Raw genomic sequence first — 22225 nt, 5'->3', positions numbered from 1 at the left:
AAAAATGAGAGGAGAAGGGAAATGAAAGGAAGGAAAAGAAAGGGAAGAAAATATTGGAAAAAAAGTAGGAAGGGAGGCTAAAGGAACAGGTGATGAGGACAAGAAGAAACGAAGAGGAAAGAGAAGACGTAAAGAGGAAAAGAGAGACAGGAGAAGAGAAGGAAAATGGAAGGGTAGTTAAAAGAATGGATGAGGGAGGGAAAATAATCGGAAGAAAATATATTTGGAGAAAGAGGCAAGGAAAGAAAATCTCTGTTCTTTAATGTCGCCTCTGTATCGGTGAGCTGGACGTGAAAGGGGTAAACACAGAATGCCCTCTCTGTGTCAGGAGACAGTATTCAGACCTAGGAAGAGTGAAAGTCCAGGTGAGACCTTGCCGAATGGCGCTCAGAGACAACCCTGCTGCAGTCTGGTATGGACCTTGCTCTGAACGCTACACATATATCCTCCTCCTGCCCTTCCCCCCTCCCATGTGCCCCATATAAAACAAGGTGTTTGTGGCAGAAACCAGCCCAGTTGAACAAATATACGTTGTGGAGGAGACTGGCCCATATTTTGAGATAACAGTGCCATTTCGGAGCTTCAAACAATGGCGGTTCTTAGATTGGTATGTAGTGCTCTTGAAGAAACAATATAAATCAATTGAATTTGGTGAATATTAAATCCCAGTTTTATACGTGTCCTCTACCTTTTTGTGGTTATTAATTAAGAATGTGTTTATAAATTGACTTCTTCAGCGCACTCCAGTGGTGATATTGTGAAGCTTATGAAAGCAATATGGCGACATCTTAGACTTTGATAACACACAATATACTGACAGTGGGTTGATGTAGTTTCAGAGATTTTAAATGGTCTTGCCTCGAGATTTTTTCGCTCTGGAGTAAGACAGTAAATTGGTAGACAGTTATAATAGCGTGTAAAATGTAATCGCATTTATTCAAATCAATTTAATATCTTCAAATAATATAAGAAATTCAGGCATAAATATTATTGAAGTGACATGTACGTGGGATTTTGTTCATGGTTGTTTTGGAAAGTGTGTTGACATTGCTTCATAACGCTGAAATTAAATCTGTTTTGGTCTCGTTCTCACAGGCCTGTTACTCTAATTACATTTTGACAGTGAATCTAGATACTGTAATTTTACATGTTAGCAGGGGCTAAAGACTGCAACAACTTCTGATGTTCGACCATCCATTGAGACTTCAGTTTCCTTTTTTCGTACAATTATTAAATCAAGAACTATATAAAACACTATATCATTTAATTTTGTTATATCATAACAGAAATATTTCTATAATTTTTCGAATAGTTGTGTAACTCGTTGACCGCCTCTGTGGTCTACTGGTCAGAGTTTCTGGCTATACACCTAGAGGTTCCGGGTTCGATTTTCAGCTCTACCATATTTTCTGAGAAGTAGTGTGTCTGGAACGGGGCCCGCTCAGCCTCGTGAGGATAACTGAGGAGCTACTTGAATGGAAAAGTAGCGGCTCTCGTCTAGAAAACCGAAATTAATGGCCGTGGGGATTCGTTGCACTGATCACGCGACACCCTCTATTCGCTAAAGTTAGCACTAACTTCGCCGAAAAGCGGCAGTCGTTCGGTCGGTATAGTTCGCTAGCAGACGAAAGACACGAAATTTGATTTTGTGTAACTCTGTTTTGAATTTTGTTATAAATATTTTGTTTTATTTTTACTCTTTTTTTATGTGACAGAAAAAGTAATAAGAATGATTAGTGAATAATAATAATAATAATAATAATAATAATAATAATACTTTATCGATTATTCAACATTCGCCATCCATATAAAAGTATCTTAAGATACGTAGACTCATAAGTATCAATGCTTGTAATAATAGGTATGTCAAGAGTCACATTTGTACGTCAGCATGCCCGTTGTTTTCGGTACTGTTTCTGTTAATATCCTTACAAGGTTCCTACATGGAGAAGAATCCTTCTTGAGGAGCCAATAATCGTTCAGATGATCACATTCCTCACTATTGCAGATCCTTAAAGTTCATTAGCATGATTACTTGTACTAGAACATGCTTTTGGTTTCTGTAATTGCTACAATTAGCCAGTCCATATCCTAGCATTACTTTCCTTTAAGATCCATGTTAATACCATCTCTAATTTACGCCTAAGTACTCAGTTAACATCTTCCTTTCCGGCGGGGCATGCGGTACCGTACTTGGTTGAGGCACTATGCTAGAAGCCAGAGGGCCGCGGGTTCGAATCCCGATGAGGTTACTGGATTTTGTCAGTTAACCATATTCTTCCGGTCGCACTATGACCCTGGGGTCGACTCAGCCTCTAACAGAAATGAGTGCCAGGAATCTTCCTGAGGTTAAAGGACGGCCGTCGTGTAAGGCTGAACTCACCACCATCTGTGAGCTGATTGTCTAGAAAATGTGGGAACCTCTTCGTCTCACAACCCTACGGGCCTCCACGGCCTGTTACAGCGATAACTTTGATAACTTTACCTTACCTCTTCCCTTCCGTGTTTCTACAACACAGAGTTATCATTCAGAAACCAAACTAACCAATTCTATAGGGCCGAGTTCTTATTGAGAGGCTGACAGTTGCTCAGCTAGTCATTGACTTCCAGAATTCTGTAGAAATTGAAGTTTCATTGTTGCATTAAGAACAGTTCGCCATTTGTCTCTATTCTGAGCCAGTGGAAGCCGGTCCATTTCCAATCAAATTTAGTATTATCCTCCAACATACATCTAGGTTTTCCTGGTGGTCTCTTTCATTCTGGGTTTCCAACCAAAATTCTGTATGCATTCCTCTTCTCCCCTAATGTTTACTACCTGCCCCGCTCTCACTCTTTCACTTGATCATTGTAATAATTTTTGGCGAAGAGTACAAATTATGAGACCCCCATTAATGCCATTTTCTCCAGCGTCCCATTATTTCATCCCTCTCTGGTCCAAATATTCCCCTCAGCACCGTCAGTCTATGTTGTTCCCTTAATGTTAGAGGCCATGTTTCACACCTACGCAAAACCTGAAGGAAAATAGTAGTGCCCTTCAATTAGAATCCCAGCCATAAAAATTAATATGTGGTTGCTAGGAGATCGATAAAATGTGAAATATTTCGGATCTTACCTTGAAATACGCCATTGCCGTTTCTTCACGTATTCCTTCTAGTTCAGTGTTCGGACATTTTCTCGCCTGTTCAACGTTACATAACTCGTGCAGCTGAGACAATACTGTTGCTTGGCACAAGGGCAAACAGACTGTAACAAATATATGATTTCATAAATAGCATGAAGTTCTTGGAAGAAACAATCACCTACTTTCCTTGATACGACACGGACAGCAAAGAAGACGACGCATCAAACAAATCTATTGTTGGGCTTGTATTCATTGCCATCGTAACTTCTTTACCGAGCTGTTGCCTAGCATCGCTAGCGGAAAGCACGTAGACACACAGACCGATGCGAGGAATGTAGGAAGTACGCGGTAGATTTGGACTCACGTGCCATGTTATGCACACGAAGTTTCACTAAAACTGATTCAGGCATTAAAAAGTTAAAGGGGGTAAAACACAGACACACAGACGGGATGGTGATCTCATAAGCATACTTTTATTTTTTTCAAAATAAATAAAGTAAGGTAAAACGGAGGATTTTCCGTCACGCAAACAAATGATTTTACGTATTCCTCAAAAACTCCGGATGGTGGTCTGTCTCGGACGAAACATGTTTTGAATTAATAAAAATATTTTTTTGGGCATTGGTAAACCACCTCCCATATTATTATTTTTAAACATCGCGTAATGGATGCAACTCTCGTGGTCGAGTGGGTAGAACCCTATGTCCTACTGTGGGTACCCTGGTTCAGATTTCGATTCGCAGACCGGCTATTCAGGTCGAAATTTTCCATGGCTTTTATCAGCATTCCGGGAAAATGCCGGAATAAACGTAAAAAGTAAAAGCTATCCCTGTAACAGGACGTGGAGGCACATACGGTTGTAAGATGTTGAGGATCCCACATTTTCTTTAGACAATAGGCTCACAGATGGCAGTAGGTTTGTCAGCTTTACGCGCCGGCCGCTCCTTACGCCTTAGGAATATTCTTGGTACTCATTTATGTTAGAGTCTGAGTCGACCCCAGGGCCATAGTGCGGCTAGCAGTATTGAGTAAACCGAAAAAAGAACCTAATGACTTCGTCGGGATTCGAAACCGCAACCATCAGGCTTGTAGCATAGTGCCTCAACCAACTACGTTACCTCGTGCCCCCGAATGCCGGAATGCTACTTCAGACCGCCTCATTTCATACAATTTCAATTCATTTTTCGCCAGTTACTTCATCAGCCAACTCTGCAAAATCTGGTCTGAGGTATTGATAGCGTCATTATGTAAACCATAAATAAATACATAAATCGGGAGTAATTACTTATCCAGTTAATTATAGAAATATATGATCTTCGGAACCAACAATTAATTTAAAAGATAAACTCCGTGGTTTTAGTCCGCAAGCGAACTGTACCGACCGAGCGACTGCCGCTAGTCGGCGAAGTTAGTGCCAACTTTAGCGGATTGAGGATGTCGTGTTGTCAGCCCAACGAATCCCCAAGGCCTTTAATAATATCAATGTTTAGACCGGAGCCGCTGTTTCCTTGAAAGAGCTCCTCAATTATCCTCACGAGGCTGAGTGGACTCCTTTCCAGACACACTACTTCTCAGAAAGTCTGGTAGCCCCGGGAATCGAACCCGGACCTCTGGATCTGTAGCCAGGAACTTTGACCACTAGACCCCAGAGGCCGTCACAGTTAATTCAAAACATCAAAAATTAATTTGAGAGGAATTTACCTCTCGACTTCTCTTATGCTGAGGGACTAAATGAGTCATGACGAAAGGAGTACAACAATTTATGAAACTTGTTACGCTGTGATTCGCACATTACCTGAGACAACAAAGACACACACACGAAGAGATCCATTGTTTTTCATTCCCTGTTTGTCACAATTTTGTCGTGTCTACACTATAATTATTTTAGCTACATGACACAAGAGGTGAAAGTAAGAATGAGGCGATACATTTACTTACGTTATGGGAAAGTACTGGGAGACCACAAAATTGCTATCCGCCCAAGTTGCATTACAGGCAATCCGTACAGTATAGAATATTTTGTCTTTCATTTCAACTAGCAGTCACGAATGAACTGATTATAGTTGTTTGATTGAATAAGATAGATCTTGATTCCTGGAACCTAACAGATGCACACAGAGCAACACTTATGCCCCCACCACTTCTCAGTTTACGTACCTTTATGTTGTTTCATCTAACGACGCATTACATACCTTACATTGTATGCCCTAAATTGACGGAATGATAAATGAGAAAATGAATTTGAAAGACCGGATCTCAGGTAAAAAAGTAAAGGTTACATTTATTGACAACTTACAAGTCGTAACTACAGATAACTATAACACTATTGCTATCTGCATAATTCACACTTCACTACAGCACACAGTCTAGTGATCTCAGTCTGTTACTAGACGTTTCCTGGTAACGGCTCCAGCACTGGTTATTCCTCTGTCTTCGGCTCAAGTCCTGTCTTCACACACTCCCCTACAGAACTGAGTGAAATAAGTTCTGAACTTGTCCTGTTTATAACCTCTCGGCAAGGACCACATAGAAAACACAACTCTTCCATCATCATAGCCTAACTGTTGCATTATCAAGAGTCTGCTGCCTAGAAATGGCCGTTGTTCCGTTGTTTGTTTTGCGGGAACATGTTTACTGAGCCGTTGCCCAGTAACAGTCATGGTGTGTACGCCCATCTCGCTGTCGTTGCATAGCAACTGCTTTACTCACTACAATATTTTGACGGTATGGATTCGAAACCCTTTCTAGGAAATTATGTCCCGAATTGTGTGTTATGCAGTGAGTATATTACCTGATGTGCGTTTAATATACGATTTTTAGGAAGTTAGTATTCTCTGTCTTTTTGTTCCCGGTTGCCATTCTGACAAACATTTGAACATCAATATTATGTGTTTTTAATCAAATTGTCCTGGGTTTGATCTCTACCTTTGCTACTAACATCAAAGATTAAAATACAAAACTTCTGTCAGTACTTTAATCAGTTACCAAAAGGACGAGAGTTGACGTTGCTTGATTAGGACTTCGTCTTCAGAAGGTCCAGGTTCGAATCTCAATCACGAAACCTGCTATCTTGATAGAGGGAGTTCCAAACCCTTCTATGCAAATTCAGATATAAGACCTCAAATTTTGCCACGAAATATTCCTTTCACATTCTCTCAAATGAAATACTCACTAATCATCGTGTTATTCAATGATATTGGCCTAATAACTGAGGTATTGGAAGGATCACGAAATAGATTACGAACAAATTTACTTGAACACCGAAAAGAACCAGCTTTCGTGTGCATAATCGCGGTCAACAACTACTCTTGTTAAAGATTTATATAAAATCTTGTTGTGTTACTTTGGGTTGATAGGGACTTGCTGTAGGCTGATGCGGCTTCTGAAGTGGTTACACTGAGTGAATGAAACATCCATTTCCATATAATAATTTCAGAATCACTGAATGGGGTTGGGTAGCAGTAACGTTCCTGTCTCGTATTTAGCAGGAGCTCAGTTCAAATTTCGGTCGAGACAACGGCTTAGGTTTTCAGTGGACTTCCTCAGTACCTCCAAGAAAATGCCAGAATATTACCTCAATTAGAGCATAACAGTTTCTTTAAACATCATCATCAGTAATCTGTCATACGACAGGTCCACAGTCTCTTTCAAAACAATTCCTCCACTTAATGCGATCTAGAGCTTTCTCCTTCAAATGACAGTATCCTCTTCTGTCCCCAAGGTCATCCAGCATCTTCTTACGTCTTCTTCCTCGTCTTCTTGTCCCTTCTATCCGCCCCTCTATCTTTCCTTCAAGAACTTCTTTTAGAAGGCAGTTTCTGCGTAAAACATCACCAGTCCAATTAGCTTTCCGTTTTCTTATTTCATGTTTCTTTAAACATCCTTTATAATTCATCACTCATCTCTTATGTTACCTTTAAGTTGTAAAATAACCTGCAAAACCATTCTGAGTTGAAGCAAAGTGTAGAAACTAAATTTTGAGATTTGATGAGGAATTTTATACGATACGCAGTTGATTAATTCCTTGGATCATATTCTTTGCCTTAATATGCATTTAATTTGCGTTCAGTTCACACGTTAAGTGTTCACAGGTCTTGTATGAACTTCCCTTGGCTGTCTCCTACCGAGAACTGAACTGAATTGAACTGCTGGTGTTATTCTCGTTATACAGTCTCCGCACGGGCCACGCACAGAAAACACAGTTCTATTGTTGCATAAGGAAGAGCACACAGAGAACAAGTCACGTGATTCCTAGCCAATCCCTTCATTGGTACGTTGTTGCCTTACAGCACACAATAATATTCCTCTACTGAGACACATCTTCCATTGTTGTCTTGTGTACGTATATCAGGTCGCGGGGTGTTTACCGGTCCGTTAGCGGTCCGTTAAATAGCAACGCTCTGGCCCTCCATGTTAAAAAACGTTACGCATATGCATACAAAAATACATACACACAATCATAGGCAAATAGGTTTGATTCTAAAAACCAATTTTCGTATTCAGAAGAGCTGAAAAAATCAAAATAAAAAATCTCGACTTCGGTTCCTTCACGATCACAAAACTTTCTCCTACTACTTGTACGGAAAAGCCAAAGTCGCGATAAAACGCATTACGTCTTCATCACAAAGACTTATAGGTTAATGTTGTTTAGGGAAATAATCCTTGTTTATTCTGATAATTACACGAAACATACGAATATAATCACTGGGCAAAATACATAGCTTTTCTACGTTAAAGCACGTTGCACAATATTAACCGTATGTTTTGAATGTTTAATCGGTAATTATATTGCAGACCGCAATTGAAATGTGGGCTTGGGTATCAACATGCATGTTAACGGTGCAGTAGACAGACGATGCGTATGTAACGGTTCCAGCTCAGCTACTCCACCTTGACGGAGCCGTTGAAAGTGGAAGTAGTCTAACAGCTTGGCCGCAGTTACATTTATTGTGACGAAATAAGAGAGTCTGTGTTATAGCCTTGCTCCCCAACCTTGACAGGCTATTTAAAGCAAATGCTTAGTTCAGATAATTCTAAGTTGTATTCATGTAAATGGCGTTAGAATGGGGAGGCGTACATAAAGAGGAGGAACATATTGTCACGTGTGCGGGGTACGCGTGACTGATATTGTGAGTTCTGCATTTGACTCATTGAATTTATAAGGTGTCTCTCTTACAATTTCACTTAATTACAGAAGTTCACACATTTGACTTCTTCTGGATAACGAATCTCTCACTGTTTTCTGGATCTTGCACTAGCCTCTAGTCTTCTCTTCTTTATCCTTCTTTGTTGTTCTGTCGTATTCTGCCCTCTTTTATTCAGTCCTCTCCCTGAAGTAGGTTCTGGTCGAACGCATGAAGATCACCTCCTTGGAGGATTCTCTTTTTGCGCCCCCGATGCAACTTCTCGTTTCTGTGTCCGTTGCCTAGGAGACGTCTCTGTTGTTGTGATTACTGAGACCTTCGCCACTAAGTAACCGAAGTTCTGTTGTTGACCCCGCTACACGGGGTTTTCTGATTCTATATCTTAATGCTTTGAGCAACCCGTTACAATATCTTCTGGGACTGTAAACTGTATGATGACCAAAGGAAAAAAATGATGAACATTTTCTCTGAGAACAGCAAAAAGGAATACTCAAGTCAGTTAGAGAACTCTTAAGCCTACAGGAAAAAATATTTGTGGAAGACGTCTGTTACTTCATAAACAAAATTCCTAAATTTATTAAAAAGAAAAAAAGAAGTCAATGTACAAAATATTAATATTAATACTCTCAGAGTTAAAATATTTACTAAAAATCGCGGGGAGACCACTATAATATAATCAGATGTTTATAAAAATTTACTACTGAGGGCAGGATGGGCATTGTCTATGCTTTATACTCATATATATATAAATTTTTTATTTTCAAAATAAAATATATAAGTTGGTCTTTGTTATGGTGCATACGTACAGTCAGCACTCTTCACAAATGAAAACCCCGGGTGCGCACAACTACGTATTGAAACCACGTCAATACAGAAACATATTCTTAGAACAATAATTCTTGGAAGTTTACTCGGTTTGGCCTATTTTCAATGGAAACAAAATAATTTTAATGCTAATTTTAGCCAAAATCCCTTATTTTGAAAAAGGAGAGTAAACATGTGAGAACACTTTGCTATTTGTCTGTGTATCTGTGTGTATGTCTGTCCGTGTGTCTGCGTATCCGTCTGTGTCTGTCCATCTACCTGCGTATCCTTCTGTGTCCATCTGTCTGTGTATTCCCCTAATTTTTAGGCTAATGAGGCTTACGAGACCACCTTGTTCTCCGGCTGTGTATCCTCCCTAATTTTAGTTAGGAGACTCATGTTATCATTTTGCTGTCTGTGTGTGTGTTCCATTCAATTTCTTTCGTTTTCCATGTGGAAAGTAGACAATAAGTTCTTCCAAAAACATCTTGTTATTTCATCATTTTGAAAACCATACGACTTGGGTAAAAGCTTAAGGAATGTAGGCCTATTTCAGTTTTAACTGCAACTTATGTTAAAAACATTTTGGCCTCCTATAAATACTTATCGATTTAAGTTAGAGATGCGCCCAGAAATGTACAGCCTTCATGTAAGTCTTTATAATTGATTTCCGCTTTTAAACAAAACTGGAATGAATCAACAAGTTTTAGTAAAACTACACAATATGAAATTTCACAAATATCTTTTCAGTTGTTCTCGAATTGATACATTAGGACTGAAGCTAGACATGTCGAAAATAAAAGGTACATTTTTGCACTTATTCACAGTAAAAGAAACATAAATAATATTTAAAGTATATTCATAATTTTGTAACATACTGAGCTATCCACGTACCTTAAGGGATTTCACATGACGGACTGGAAAGTTATTATGTTCAGCAACAACAACTCAAATAATCTAAGAGTTCAGTATCTTATAGTTCAAAAAATATTCTGACATTCACCGTATCTTTCATTAAAAGAAATCACTTACATTACAATGTCGAAGGGTGTTCTTTTTGAGGGATAAAACGTGGTGATACCTCAGAGTCTATCGACACTTCACACCGTGTTTACCGCATTTCTTTTCCGTGCTTTGTTTACTCGTCGACCATCAAGATAGAGAGAGTACGCTCCTCTGAAACGTCGGCAAACTTCGATCAGACTGCACGGTGTCATATCCCAGTAGATACCATTCTTCATATTCTCAACCATGAAAACCTCTAATCTAATATTACAGTCCCGTTTGAGGCAACATTACTAAAAACATCCCGTTAAACCTGTAGTCTGTTTCAATTACAAAGCAGGCTTCCCACCGAGACAGCCCGGGTTCGATCCAGGGTCAGATCAAGTGGAATTTGTGTTTTACAAAGTGGTGCTAGGGGCAGGTTTTCTCCGAGTACTTCGATTTCCCTGCCAATTCTCATTCCACTAGCCGGTATATATTCATTAACCACCCTGCTACGTGGTCTGATAATAAAGTTAGGGAACTCATCGCGGTACCGCTACATACCTCATTACTGAATGTGGTTGCCTTCAAAGTGCTCCCCTGAGGAAGCTATGCACCGACCCCAGCGTCTAGTCCACCCTTCAAAACAATTTTCGAACTGGTTTTGGGGAATGACCTTCTGAGGTGCTCTCGTATTACTCCTGATGCTATCAGTGTCAACCAAACGCCTTCCTTTCAATATTTTCTTTATCTTTGGGAGCAGAAAAATGTCACTGGGGGCTAGATCCCGTGAATACTGAGGGTGTTCCAGCACAGTTATTTCTTTACTAGCTAAATTCTCCCTCACAGACAGTGCTCTAATTCAAGCTCCGACATCCTCGTGACTGCACACCAAAACATACTCCGACAATAACAGACGCCACTCAGAAAGGGACTGCCATAGATCAACAACAACACAGCTGTGAAACTGTGATATGCCAACTCAAACTATACTGAAGTTTCTATCCACTGCTGTCACGGCAAGCTCAAGGTGGCGAGTTCGCGAACTTTATTGTCAAATATCGAATTATAGCTATACAGGTCCGATTCTGACAGAGGTGTTAAGGAACTAGCTTAAAAAAAAACATTGAATGCATTATAAACGAACTTCTAGCAGTTTTGAGACCAAAATATATAATCTTGCTTGGTTTTGGTTCATTTTACTACAGTATTTCTTTGCACAATTTGCGAAAATTGCACGTGGTAAACTTGAAAGGATGTGCGAGAAAGTGTTCGTAGCCTTAATGCTATTAGTCCGTTCAGTAAAATGCTCTGAGGAAAACTGTGAAAGACTCGGTAGGGAGAGACGGTCTCCGGGTCGAGATTCAAACCCGAGCTCTTTCGAGTGTCAAACAGGAATACTAACTATTCCACTGCGACGTTTCGTGTTCTAACTTCGTGACGGAACATGATGATGATGATGATGACGATTAATTAACTAACACTGCGGTAAAAGGACCCGGAGGTTCAATGCCGATAATATTAAAACCCACCATAATTCTGAGTCAGTTCAATTCACCTTCCATCATTACAACTTGAATCTTAATGTTAAACTCCCATATAATTTTGGTCTTTCAAGTGGGCGTTTTTTTAAAGTTTTGTCGACCAAAATCTTGTACAAATTCCCTTTCATCCTCGATGCTCAGTCCATTGTAAATTTCCATATTTTTCCATCCTGTCAATACTGGGTGAACTGTCGTTGCGAGTAAATGCAACGGAGTCTTCTCAGGTAGTCAGCGAAGTTAGGGGGGGGGGAGGTTGGATATGTAACGGTTCGGAAACTCTCGCTATCTCAGTTTTAAGGGATGATGTCGATCCATCCCATCTTAAAAGGCAGAGAATGTTAAAGAACCCACCATTGCAATAAGTCGCCTTTGTACGTAGATCACAGACGAGTTCCTTCTTTTCTGTGACCACTGACGACATTCATGAAGAATGCAGAGAATTTGTGGGAAAATGTGAATAAATGAAGACTGCTATCTGGCGGATACTGCTGATACTAATTGTAATCTATAAACTTTAATTCTTCACCCACAGATGGCAGTTCTGGCAGTCGTGATATCGGCCACTCTGGCTCAGCAGTACAGTGGCGGAAGCAATTATGTTGACTCCGACTACGAGTATGAAGCTCCATCACAATCAGGTCCAGCTTCAAGGCCACCCTCGAGGTCCTTTTCGCGCCCCGCACCCTCACCCATACGACAAAGTGGCCCGCCCCCCCCTCGAGCTACTCCAGTTCCTATTCTGAAGCAAATCAACAGGTAAGTTCTCCGTCGTGCTTGAATGGCCAACTGTATAAATGTGAGGATCCCATTACAACAAAATGAAAACGCAAAATCAGCAGCTTGTTCAATGCATAGGAAGGCTGTCGGTGAAAAATATTTGTGTGTGTGTGGGGGGGGGGATGAGCCGGTGAAGCGACTGTCTGCTGTCTGGACTGCTTGGTTCAATTCCAGACAGTGATATGACATTGACGTGTGCTGTGTGGACGTCCAAGCCTCCATAGAATGATTATCTTGGACTTTTTATCTTTGTTGGTAAGACAACCGGAACGTGTAACTAGCCAATCACATATATCTAGTAAGAATGAGTGCAGCTTGCCTTCAGTCCTCCATGCGAGTGCATCGTGTGGTGCTTGAAAAGAGAGAAAATTTTACTTTAATGTTCTTCTCTTCGCGCTTGGTGATTTCGCGTTTTCGTTGGTTTTCTTTTCTCGTGCTTTCTAACCGTGCATTATTCCACACACTAGGTCGTCGACTTACGCCCAACTTCCGTTCTGACTGACAGGTCGTAAGTCGATCTGGTCGTATGTCGGCCATATATTTATTAACAGTATTTTTTAATCTTTCTAATCTTTTTATCATCTTTATAACTTATTTTTAAAAACTTGTACACTTTAATCATCTTTTATTTTTCATTTTTTTTGTGGTCGTAAGTGCGGCCGGTCGTAAGTCGCATAGGTCGTAACTCGATGACCACTTTCTTCTCATCTGCTGATTAACTCCCTGGAAACAGGAATGGAAGACAAATTGGGTAACTCATAAACTCGTTCCGCCCATCTCTCATCTTCTCAAGCTGTCTTCCTTAGATTCATCTTAATATTATCCTCCTCTCTCTTTCCGGTTATTATGATTTACCACTTTCTCAGAAGTTTCTACATTCCTTGTCTTTTATAGCTACACGCCTATCTCACCTTAGCCTTTATTTTATTATTCTAATGAGGAGCTTCATAAATCGTACTCTTCTCCAAGTATCATTAGAATGATCAAGTCAAGGAGGATGAGGTGGACGGGGCATATAGCACGAATGGTGGCGAGGAGGAATGCATATAGGATATTGGTGGGAAAGCCATAAGGAAAGAGACCACTGGGAAGACCAATGCGTAGGTGGGTGGATAATATTAAAATAGATCCTAGAGAGATAGGATGGGATGGTATTGATTGGATAGATCTGGCTCAGGATAGGGACCAGTGGAGGGCTCTTGTGGACACGGTAATGAACCTTCGGGTTCCATAAAATGCTGGGAAATTCTGCAGAATTGGTGGCTCCTCAAGAATTGCTCAGTTCCATGAACAAAACAACTGACCTCTAGGCCTATAAATGTCAAAGCTCCATGTTACCAAACAAATTTAACGATTCAATAAATTCGTGCCTCTCAGATCCAGATGTTTCCTTTACCTACAGAAGAAATTACGTCACCGAGGCGCTTTTTCTTGACACAGCATTTGTTCAGTTTCTTTTGTACGGAAATTTCCAAGAAACATTTGCAGCCATTTCAAGTTGTATCGACATTAGCTGCATATAGGGCACGCCATCTATTGTGGACAAGTAGATTAAAAAGAAAAGAATACCTCGGCTGTAGCCTTGACGTGAGGTCTGACCTCGAGGCTTTGTCCTTTCACTGTTCAGAAAAATTTGTAGCAGTACCCAACGTGGCGACTTCTCGATGTCTCTTACTTCAGTATCACAAGAGGCACAAGTTCCAGTGAAGAAGCAAAACACGTTAAAAGTGAAAGAATATCCCTTAAACTAGAAAAATAGAGTACACACGAGCTATGATTCAAAATTGATGTTCTAACACGTCACAAGATTTAACGGTCATCATTCCACTTCGTGTCAGAGGCGTATGAATCCAGTACCGTAGATGCGGAGGAGGCGACAATGTCAACGAACAAAAGTAGATTCCAGTAGATACATTACAAATTAAGATTACGGCTTTCTGGGATATGGCGACATTCCTTTCGGTAGATAGATAGCAGCGTTTCGATGCATACCCTGAAGACAGCGTATCAAGGTTCCACAAAACGCTGGCAATTATCCACCGTATACATTCCAGTCGACCATAATATTCACCACTGTGAGAACCTCGGAAGACCGCCTCTGTGCTATAGATCCAGAGGTCCTGGGTTCAATTTCCGGCGCTACCAGATTTTCTGAGATGTAGTGGGTCTGGAACGGGATCCACTCAGTCTCGTAAGGATAACTGAAGAGCTATTTCAAGGAAACAGCGGCTCCCGTCTAGAAAACTGAGATTAACGGCCGTGGCGATTCGTTGCGCTGACCACGTGACACCCTCTATCCTCTACAGTTGGCACTAACTTCGCCGACAAGCGGCGGTCTCTCGGTCGGTATAGTTCGCTTGCGGACTGCAGGTAACGGAGTTTGTTTGTTTTTGTTTTTGAGAAACTCGGATCTCCTTGTAATGAAACTTTTGGTTCCTTGGAAGCATATAGACCTATCTGTTGACCAGCTGAGCAAATATATAGATTTCTTAAGAAAGGACTCGAACCACGTAATTTGACACAAGAGAATTTTCATAGAGATATTTAACACTAGAATTATCGCATAACATATGGAAGTAGACAAGATTTTAAAACTGGATTTATTATTTTTACGACCTCGTCAAATTTAGAAAGGATGTACTCAGTATCTTAAAAGACCAGACTACCAAATGCGTTTTCGCAGAATTAACATTGAGCTTGCATAAAAATCGCAGTAATGAAATGCAAATTAGAGTCTTCTACATGAACTTTCAATAAAATCTGCGGAGAAATTCATGGTACGTGTCTTAGAAGAGAAATTTATCGATAATTTTGAATAAAAGTGTCCCATGAAGAATGCCGCCTTCTGGGATGTGGGGCCGTGCAGAGATTTTATTAACCGACTTTTCGGAGGAACGTATCGCCTCCATCTTCAAAGCATAATAAATCCACTAGCGATGAAAATGAGAAGAATCATAATTAAAATCTTATTTAATACCCAGAATAATTATTCGAAGCTTCAGCATTTACTGATTAAGCAATCTGGCCTGTTACATTTCAGAATTGCTTTCTGATTCTATGCAAATTTCAGACATTTGGTAGGACTCAGTGAGTAGGGTATCTGCCCATTTAAAAACCTCTAAATACACAGGATAACACAAATGCAGAAAAGTTATATATAACCAAGTTTCGTGTGGGATCTGAACCCACGAATTTAATGTTCAAACGGTGGAAGATAGCAGGTGTTTGATCATGATTCTTTGCAATAATTTATATGAACCTGTTACAACCTTGGCAGCTCATTCGAACAGTTCTCATGAGCGTCAATGCCAGGAGGAGGATTTCTGCTCTTGGGACTTACAGAGCTCAGAGGCTACATCCTGCTGAGCAGGGCGAGGTCTTGCACTTTCTCAGTCGCCGTAAGAATGATTCATTCAGTTTGACTTTAAGAAAACAAAGCTGCGGAACTTTTAATTAACGTCCGCGGTTTCAATCCTTGAAGCATGAAATTAATCTAAACAAAGGAGGAGTTGAGGTCCTAACAGCGGTGGTTATGAAGATTTCTGTCTTCTAGGATATAATTCTATGGTATCCGTTAAAATTCAACCTACGTTTCGGGAGAATATGTCGCCTATATTTTTAGGGTCAAAGAATAAGTTAAACTTATAGCAAGTTTGCTTCTTTGACCGACATCAAGTTGCTTCTAGCTGGTTTCTTGCTTCGCTTCCTCTTCGACCCTGATGATGGAGGTGACCTGTTCCTCCGAAACGCCTGCTGTCTCTCAACGGAATACACGGCGTTAACCCTTCTTAATATATATATACTATCTAAAATTTCAATTCCTGCCTCACAGTAAACATACTGCGAAACTATTACAAGGGTCATCCTAGGGAGAAATTCGTCTGTTATTATGAGAAACCTAAACAACACAGAAATGCATGGAATGGGTAAAATGCATATTCTTGGAAGTAAGAGTAGGCACTAGATACAGTTTCAGATGTTCGTTAAAGAGTTACGTCATTTCATATTCTGACATGTGTGAATCTGCAGTTCCTTGCCACAATTTATATAAATAGAAAGAATGAGAAGGCATGAAATGTCTTCTCCCACTCGAACACTGAGGTCGTGGTTTCGAATTCCACTTGAGGCATATATGTATATATGTGTTTTTCTGTGTCCGTGTTTTCCTATGTAGGTAGCGGCCTTACGGCGGGCTGATCCTTAGTCCAAGGAGTCCCACCGACTGTCCGTAAGATTCACAGTTTTCTGAAGAGGGACAGGGCAAGTGGCCTAATCCTTCGATGGAGGAGAAAGAAGTGTTACAAATATTTGAAGAACTTCGTGATTTTAGTCCGCAAGTGAACTATACCGACCGAGCGACCGCCACTTGTCGGCGAAATTTAGTGCCGACTTTTTACGGATAGAGGGTGTCGCCTGGTCAGGGCAACCAACCCCCACTGCCCTTAATTTCGGTTTTCTAGACCGGAGCCGCTATTTCCTTGAAGTAGCTCCTCAGTTATCATCACAGGCTGAGTGGACCCCGTTCCAGATCCACTACTTCTCAGAAAAAAATCTGGAGCGCCGGGAATCGAACCCGGGACCTCTGCATCTGTAGCCAGGAACGCTGACCACTAGACCACGGAGGCAAAAAAATTATGCTTAAGCCGTTCTTTTTATCAACAGTTCGTAATTATTCAGCTTATAAAAATGGCACCCGAATGAAGCTGTGAAATAAGTAACACGCCTCCTCATAATCGGAATGCCCCTGGTTCAGATCTCGATTTGGAGACAAGATATTGTCACTGAAGTCATTTCATCCTTTTCCTTAGTCCCTCCCGGTAAAACTGGGACAATATCTCAAACTATGCCACGACCGCTTCCTTTCACAGCCTCTCCAGTTCGCAGCTAGGGCTGTATAATGTGGCTATCGCAAATGTCGATTTATATTCCGTGAATAGGTTAAGAGGTCTCGATTATGAAACGAATGCGTTCAGTATCGACTCCACAAAACCAGTTTATGCTGTCTGTTCCGAGCTATTTGCCGTTAGCTTTATACGTAACAATACGTTCTGGGAAGAACTACTCGCCTAGTCTCTTTGATACAACACGGACCGCGCGGAACACTACATGTCCAATAATACCTTTATTTTGGGTGTGTATTCGTTGCTGCGGTGAAGTTCTTACAGGGCCGTTGCCTAGCAACAATAGATGGAATACATGTGCAGACACAGAGACTGATGCGAGGGATATACGAAGTAGGCCGCTGAGGCGCCAGGATATACATACAAAGTTTCTTAAAGTGCGGTTCAGGCATTCAAAAGACGATATGAGGGGATTCACAGAAACAGCAGCGTGGTCTCCCAAGCCTACATTAGTTCTGCAAAACAAGGACATTAGGCTACAAGGCATATTCAACATCTAATATCACTGGGGGGACTGTGCAGTTGCATATGAGGACAGCGAGCAGGAAAATGTGGTATATGTCTCTAATATTTGACCTTAATTTTGCTGTCGCCTGTCTAGTAAATGTATTAAGTATTATACTGAGCTGGTTAGCATTGCTGTTGCACGATTGATTCTCATTCTAGGAACACATGGCTTCCAGTTCGAATTCCGGTAGAGAAAGTGTATCCTGACTAAGGAAGCCTTGAAATAAACCACAGCAGCTGTCTCAACACGTAACGGCAGAATAGGATACAAAAGTAATTAAAGAGAATTGTTCCTGTTCCTAAGCACCATGTCATTGAGGTGTGTGGGGGAGTGGAGCCAAAGCTTCGTGAATACTTAATTTCGAGTTTAGATTCAAACACGTGGTCATAAAACGCGGCAACTGCTTAATCCTCGAAGAATGAACCCAATTGTGTACTGGGTTCATGGGCTATAAAACTGTTCTGAAGCCAGCGATGAAAATAAAAATAATCTCTCTCTGGAAATAGAATCCCTGATATCCTACCCCTAACCGTTTGTTTTACTCCCTCATGGAGCTGAGCCCTTCTTGATGAAGCTGCTAATTGTGCAGCCACTCAAGAACTTCCCAGAATTTTATGGAACCCGAAGGTTCATTAAAGTATTCACAAGAACCCTCCAGCTGTCCCTATCCTGAGCCAGATCAATCCAATCCATTTAATCCCATCCTATCTCTCTGAGATCCATTTAGTATTGTCCACCCCCCTTCCCCTTGGGCTTACCCAGTGGTCTCCTTCCTTCCGGTTTTCCCGCCAATATCCTGCATGACCCACCTAAAATGGTAATTTATTTTACCAAGACATTAATATACAAATCAACCTGAAAAATTGCAATACGCTGTACATAGTTTAAACTGGCTCATTTATCTCTACGTCACTGAAATATTCCAACTGTTGACAGATGTATACTTTTTCGGGTAATATTATGACGACATAGAAAGGTCACAGGATGAAAGATGTAATAGTTTAAATGTCGGACAGCAGAGTTGCTTTATGAGTATGGAAGCACGTGATCATTTTCAGGCGTTTGTAACGAAATATTTGTTGCACTTGGACCTAGTATTTTGCATAATAAATCGAACAGGACACACATCAGATTGGTCTCCTTCTCCCATTCTCCTGTTACCTCTGTCTTCTTAAACAAGAAACAAACTCCGTGGACTGTAGTCCGCAAGCGAACTATACCCACCGAGCGACCGCCGCTTGTCGGGGAAGTTAGTGCCAACTTTAGCGGATAAAGAGTGTCGCGTGGTAAGAGCAACGATTCGCCACGGCCGTTAATATCGGCTTTCTAGACCGGAGCCGATATTTCCTTTAAATACCTCCTCAGTTATCCTCACGAGGCTGAATGGACACCGTTCCAGACCCACTGCTTCTCAGAAAATCTGGTAGCGACCGGAATCGAACCCAGGACCTCAGGATCTGTAGCCAGGAACTCTGACCACTAGACCACAAAGGACTTATTTCCTCTTAGGTGCAAATATTATATCCTCTGTATCCTGCTTTCAAACAGTCGGAATCTGTGTTCCTCCCTTAGTGTGAGAGAGATCACTTTTCGCATCCATTAAGTATATAGGTACTGGAGTACAAGAGGCACTGAACTGAATTACAGCAGAATTCCTCAGAAGTGGGGACACGCAGTACCATAGTTCGTTGGGGCATCTCTACAGCCGGAAGTCGGTGGGTTCGATTCCCGATGAGCTCATTGTGTTTTTGATTTGATCTAATCCTTCCAGCCGCACTATGGCCCTGGGGTCGATTCAACCTCCAACAGAAGTGGGCACAGGAATCTTCCTTTGGTTTGAGGGCTGCCGGCACGTAAGGCTGAGAACCTCACCGCCATCTGTGAGCCGATGGCCTAGAAAAGTGGGAGCCTCCACTTTTCACAATCCTATGGACTTCCACGGCCTGTTACAGGGATTCCTCAGGCTTAATATATTCTTAACGAAGAATTCAATTTTGATTCACGTTCCCATATAACATTACTGAAACTTCGCAATTTTCTCGAAGGATTTGCTGTCTTTATGTTATGATTTTGTTCTGCATTCTGGTTACAGTTACAAACGGAACTGGAAATTAAACCGAAAGCGAAAGTGCTGGTTGGAACTTGACAGTTTATTCAGTTGAATTTACAGGCACAACGAGGACGGTTCATACACGTACGGCTACGAGGGGGCGGACGGCAGCTTCAAGATAGAGACCAAGTTGACAACTGGCGAGGTGATGGGCAAGTACGGCTACGTGGACGACCTGGGGAAGGTGCGCGTTGTGGAGTACGGAGCAAACAAATTCGGCTTCCAGCCCGCCGGTGAGGGCATAACCGTCGCGCCGCCCACCTTGGTGGATGAGACCAAACGTCCTCGTCAGGGTCCTGGTCCTGCCGTCGAATACGATGACGGAGAGTATTACGAGGAGGTTCCAGCTCGCTCCCAGGCACCTGTCAGATTCTCAGCCCCTCGCCCCGCACCCGTCTCTCGACCACAACACGCCTCGCGCCCCGCACCTCCCCCTCGACAGTCTGAAGAATCTTACAGTTATGATACTTACTCTGACCCTCCCCCCGCCCCAAGGCCTAGCCCACCGCGTCCCAGTAGCAGCAGCAGTAGCTTTGGGCCCGCACCCCCAAGGGCCCAGGTCCCAGGCGCAATCCCTGCAGGCGGTTCTAGTTCAGGAATTGTGTATTCTCAGCCTAGGCCTGCTCCCAAGCTTCAGGCCTTCACCCAGGCTTTCCCTGCTGCGCGTCCCGCCCCTCAGGCTCCAGTGTACCATGAGCAGCCCATAGCCCCGTCTCGCCCGCAAGCTAGACAGACGGGCGGACTCCTCGATCAGCTCGCCAAGGATTACGCACTCCCCCCTGGTGGACAGCCAGTGCATGACATCTCTTTTGGATTCTATTAGGTTGTGAGAACTCCCAACAGTGGCTGCTATCAGGCGCCGTCCAGCACTATACTGTGGTCACTGAAACGTTGTTTGGCTTGAGCACCTCCACATCTCCCTCAAGCTGTTTTGATTGATTTTGATTGCATCATACGCCAGTATATTCCCCTCCAGTCCTCAAGCCATTCTGTTCAGTGATAACTGAGAGCGACGGCATTAGCTGGCGGCAACGCTGTGGGCTGGTAGTCAGCAAGAAAAGGACAACATCGAGAGTCGTTTTCCCCCACTCTCTGTGGGACAAATTTCCGTGGCTTCAGTATAGTGACTGCTGATTCTTTGCAGAAACACTACTGAAATTAGCCATTAAACTTCGACACAAATCATCCCATCGCAAAGAAATGAAGTCAGGCTGAGCAGCAACATTCTTTTATATCATTGGTCACGATCTGACTGTAAAAAGCTCATATTTGTAAAGTGGGGGTTATTCCATTTCTGTGTATGCACTGATGTATATGTTTATGTGAAAGAGATATTCACATATTAGACTGTAAAACTGTTGACAACACATATTTTTGTAAGAAAGTCAACCTCTTACTGTGGAGGCAAAAGTTTCTTCTGTATTTATTATGTAGCTGTTGAATCAGTTGATGCAACTATCAGGCCAATTTAGTAATAAACCACAAGAAACTCTTTTTTTGATGTTAATAGACACTAACGGGGTTATCATAAATACTGAATGGCAATTGCTTAGGTTAGAACGCTTGAGAAGTTCAACAAGATCCTGCCATTTTGTGCCAAATTGAAAATTTGTCTGAAAGTTTTCACAAAATTTGTTATAATCTTCGTCATATCACGTTTCAAACGTTTTTAATAGGGTCAGGTTGACCAAAATTCCAATAGCTTGGCTCTGTACACAACAGTGGTAATAACCTGTACCAACTAATTTAATATTCAGTAATTCGTAGCTTTGCCTGCAGGCTCTACGTATGTATTTCATACGGCTCACAGAATAAACTGAGATTATTTCCCTACACATCTGTAACATCTAATGAATATTCACTTCTTTAGGTAGAAACCGGATTTTAAGTTCTGAGTGTAAGAGTTTCCAGATACAAGTAAAATTCAGACATTGAAGCAAAGCCATCTCTAGCCACAACCTAGTTAATTATCCATTTTCATTTCACTTTCAATAACCATTTCTGGCCCAAAATTTGCTATCCTAATACAGTACATTCTACAATTTTGAAAAGTTAAAAGCCAATTTTTACACAGTTCTAAATATTTCAGTAGTTTCTAGATAGATTTAGCAATTGCTGATATATATTTTTAGAAATTTTTCGTTAATTCGAGAATTTTTACGCTTAATTTTCGTGCATCATCCCTCCTTCAAAGAATGAAATGAGTGAATGAGATCACCATGCTGAGTGTGTACGAGTATGTGTCTCCAATTTGTCTGTGTGTGACCCTCATTTCGAATTTTGAAACACATGGATTGCCAGCATAATCTGGTATCGTCGCCATGTCAAC

The 22225-nt window shown here is 41.5% G+C and overlaps 1 protein-coding gene and 1 long non-coding RNA gene across 2 annotated transcripts in view; one reads left to right on the top strand and one right to left on the bottom strand.

The window, feature by feature from the left end:
* LOC111875738 overlaps window positions 1–22225 on the bottom strand; it is a 164123-nt gene that overhangs the window by 47339 nt on the left and 94559 nt on the right. The window contains exon 4 of the long non-coding RNA XR_004512643.1: window positions 3113–3243. This is a non-coding gene — a long non-coding RNA (uncharacterized LOC111875738). The remainder of the gene's footprint in view (window positions 1–3112; window positions 3244–22225) is intronic.
* LOC111875737 (synapsin-1) lies at window positions 508–21731 on the top strand. The gene is made up of 3 exons (XM_023872220.2): window positions 508–607; window positions 12133–12356; window positions 19957–21731. The coding sequence occupies exons 1-3, from the start codon at window positions 590–592 to the stop codon at window positions 20717–20719; spliced, it is 1005 nt and encodes a 334-aa protein (XP_023727988.1). The 5' UTR covers window positions 508–589; the 3' UTR covers window positions 20720–21731.

The sequence above is a fragment of the Cryptotermes secundus genome, unplaced genomic scaffold (assembly GCF_002891405.2).
Source record: "Cryptotermes secundus unplaced genomic scaffold, Csec_1.0 scaffold603, whole genome shotgun sequence".
NCBI lineage: Eukaryota > Metazoa > Arthropoda > Insecta > Blattodea > Kalotermitidae > Cryptotermes > Cryptotermes secundus.
This window is presented reverse-complemented; position numbering and strand designations above follow the sequence as displayed.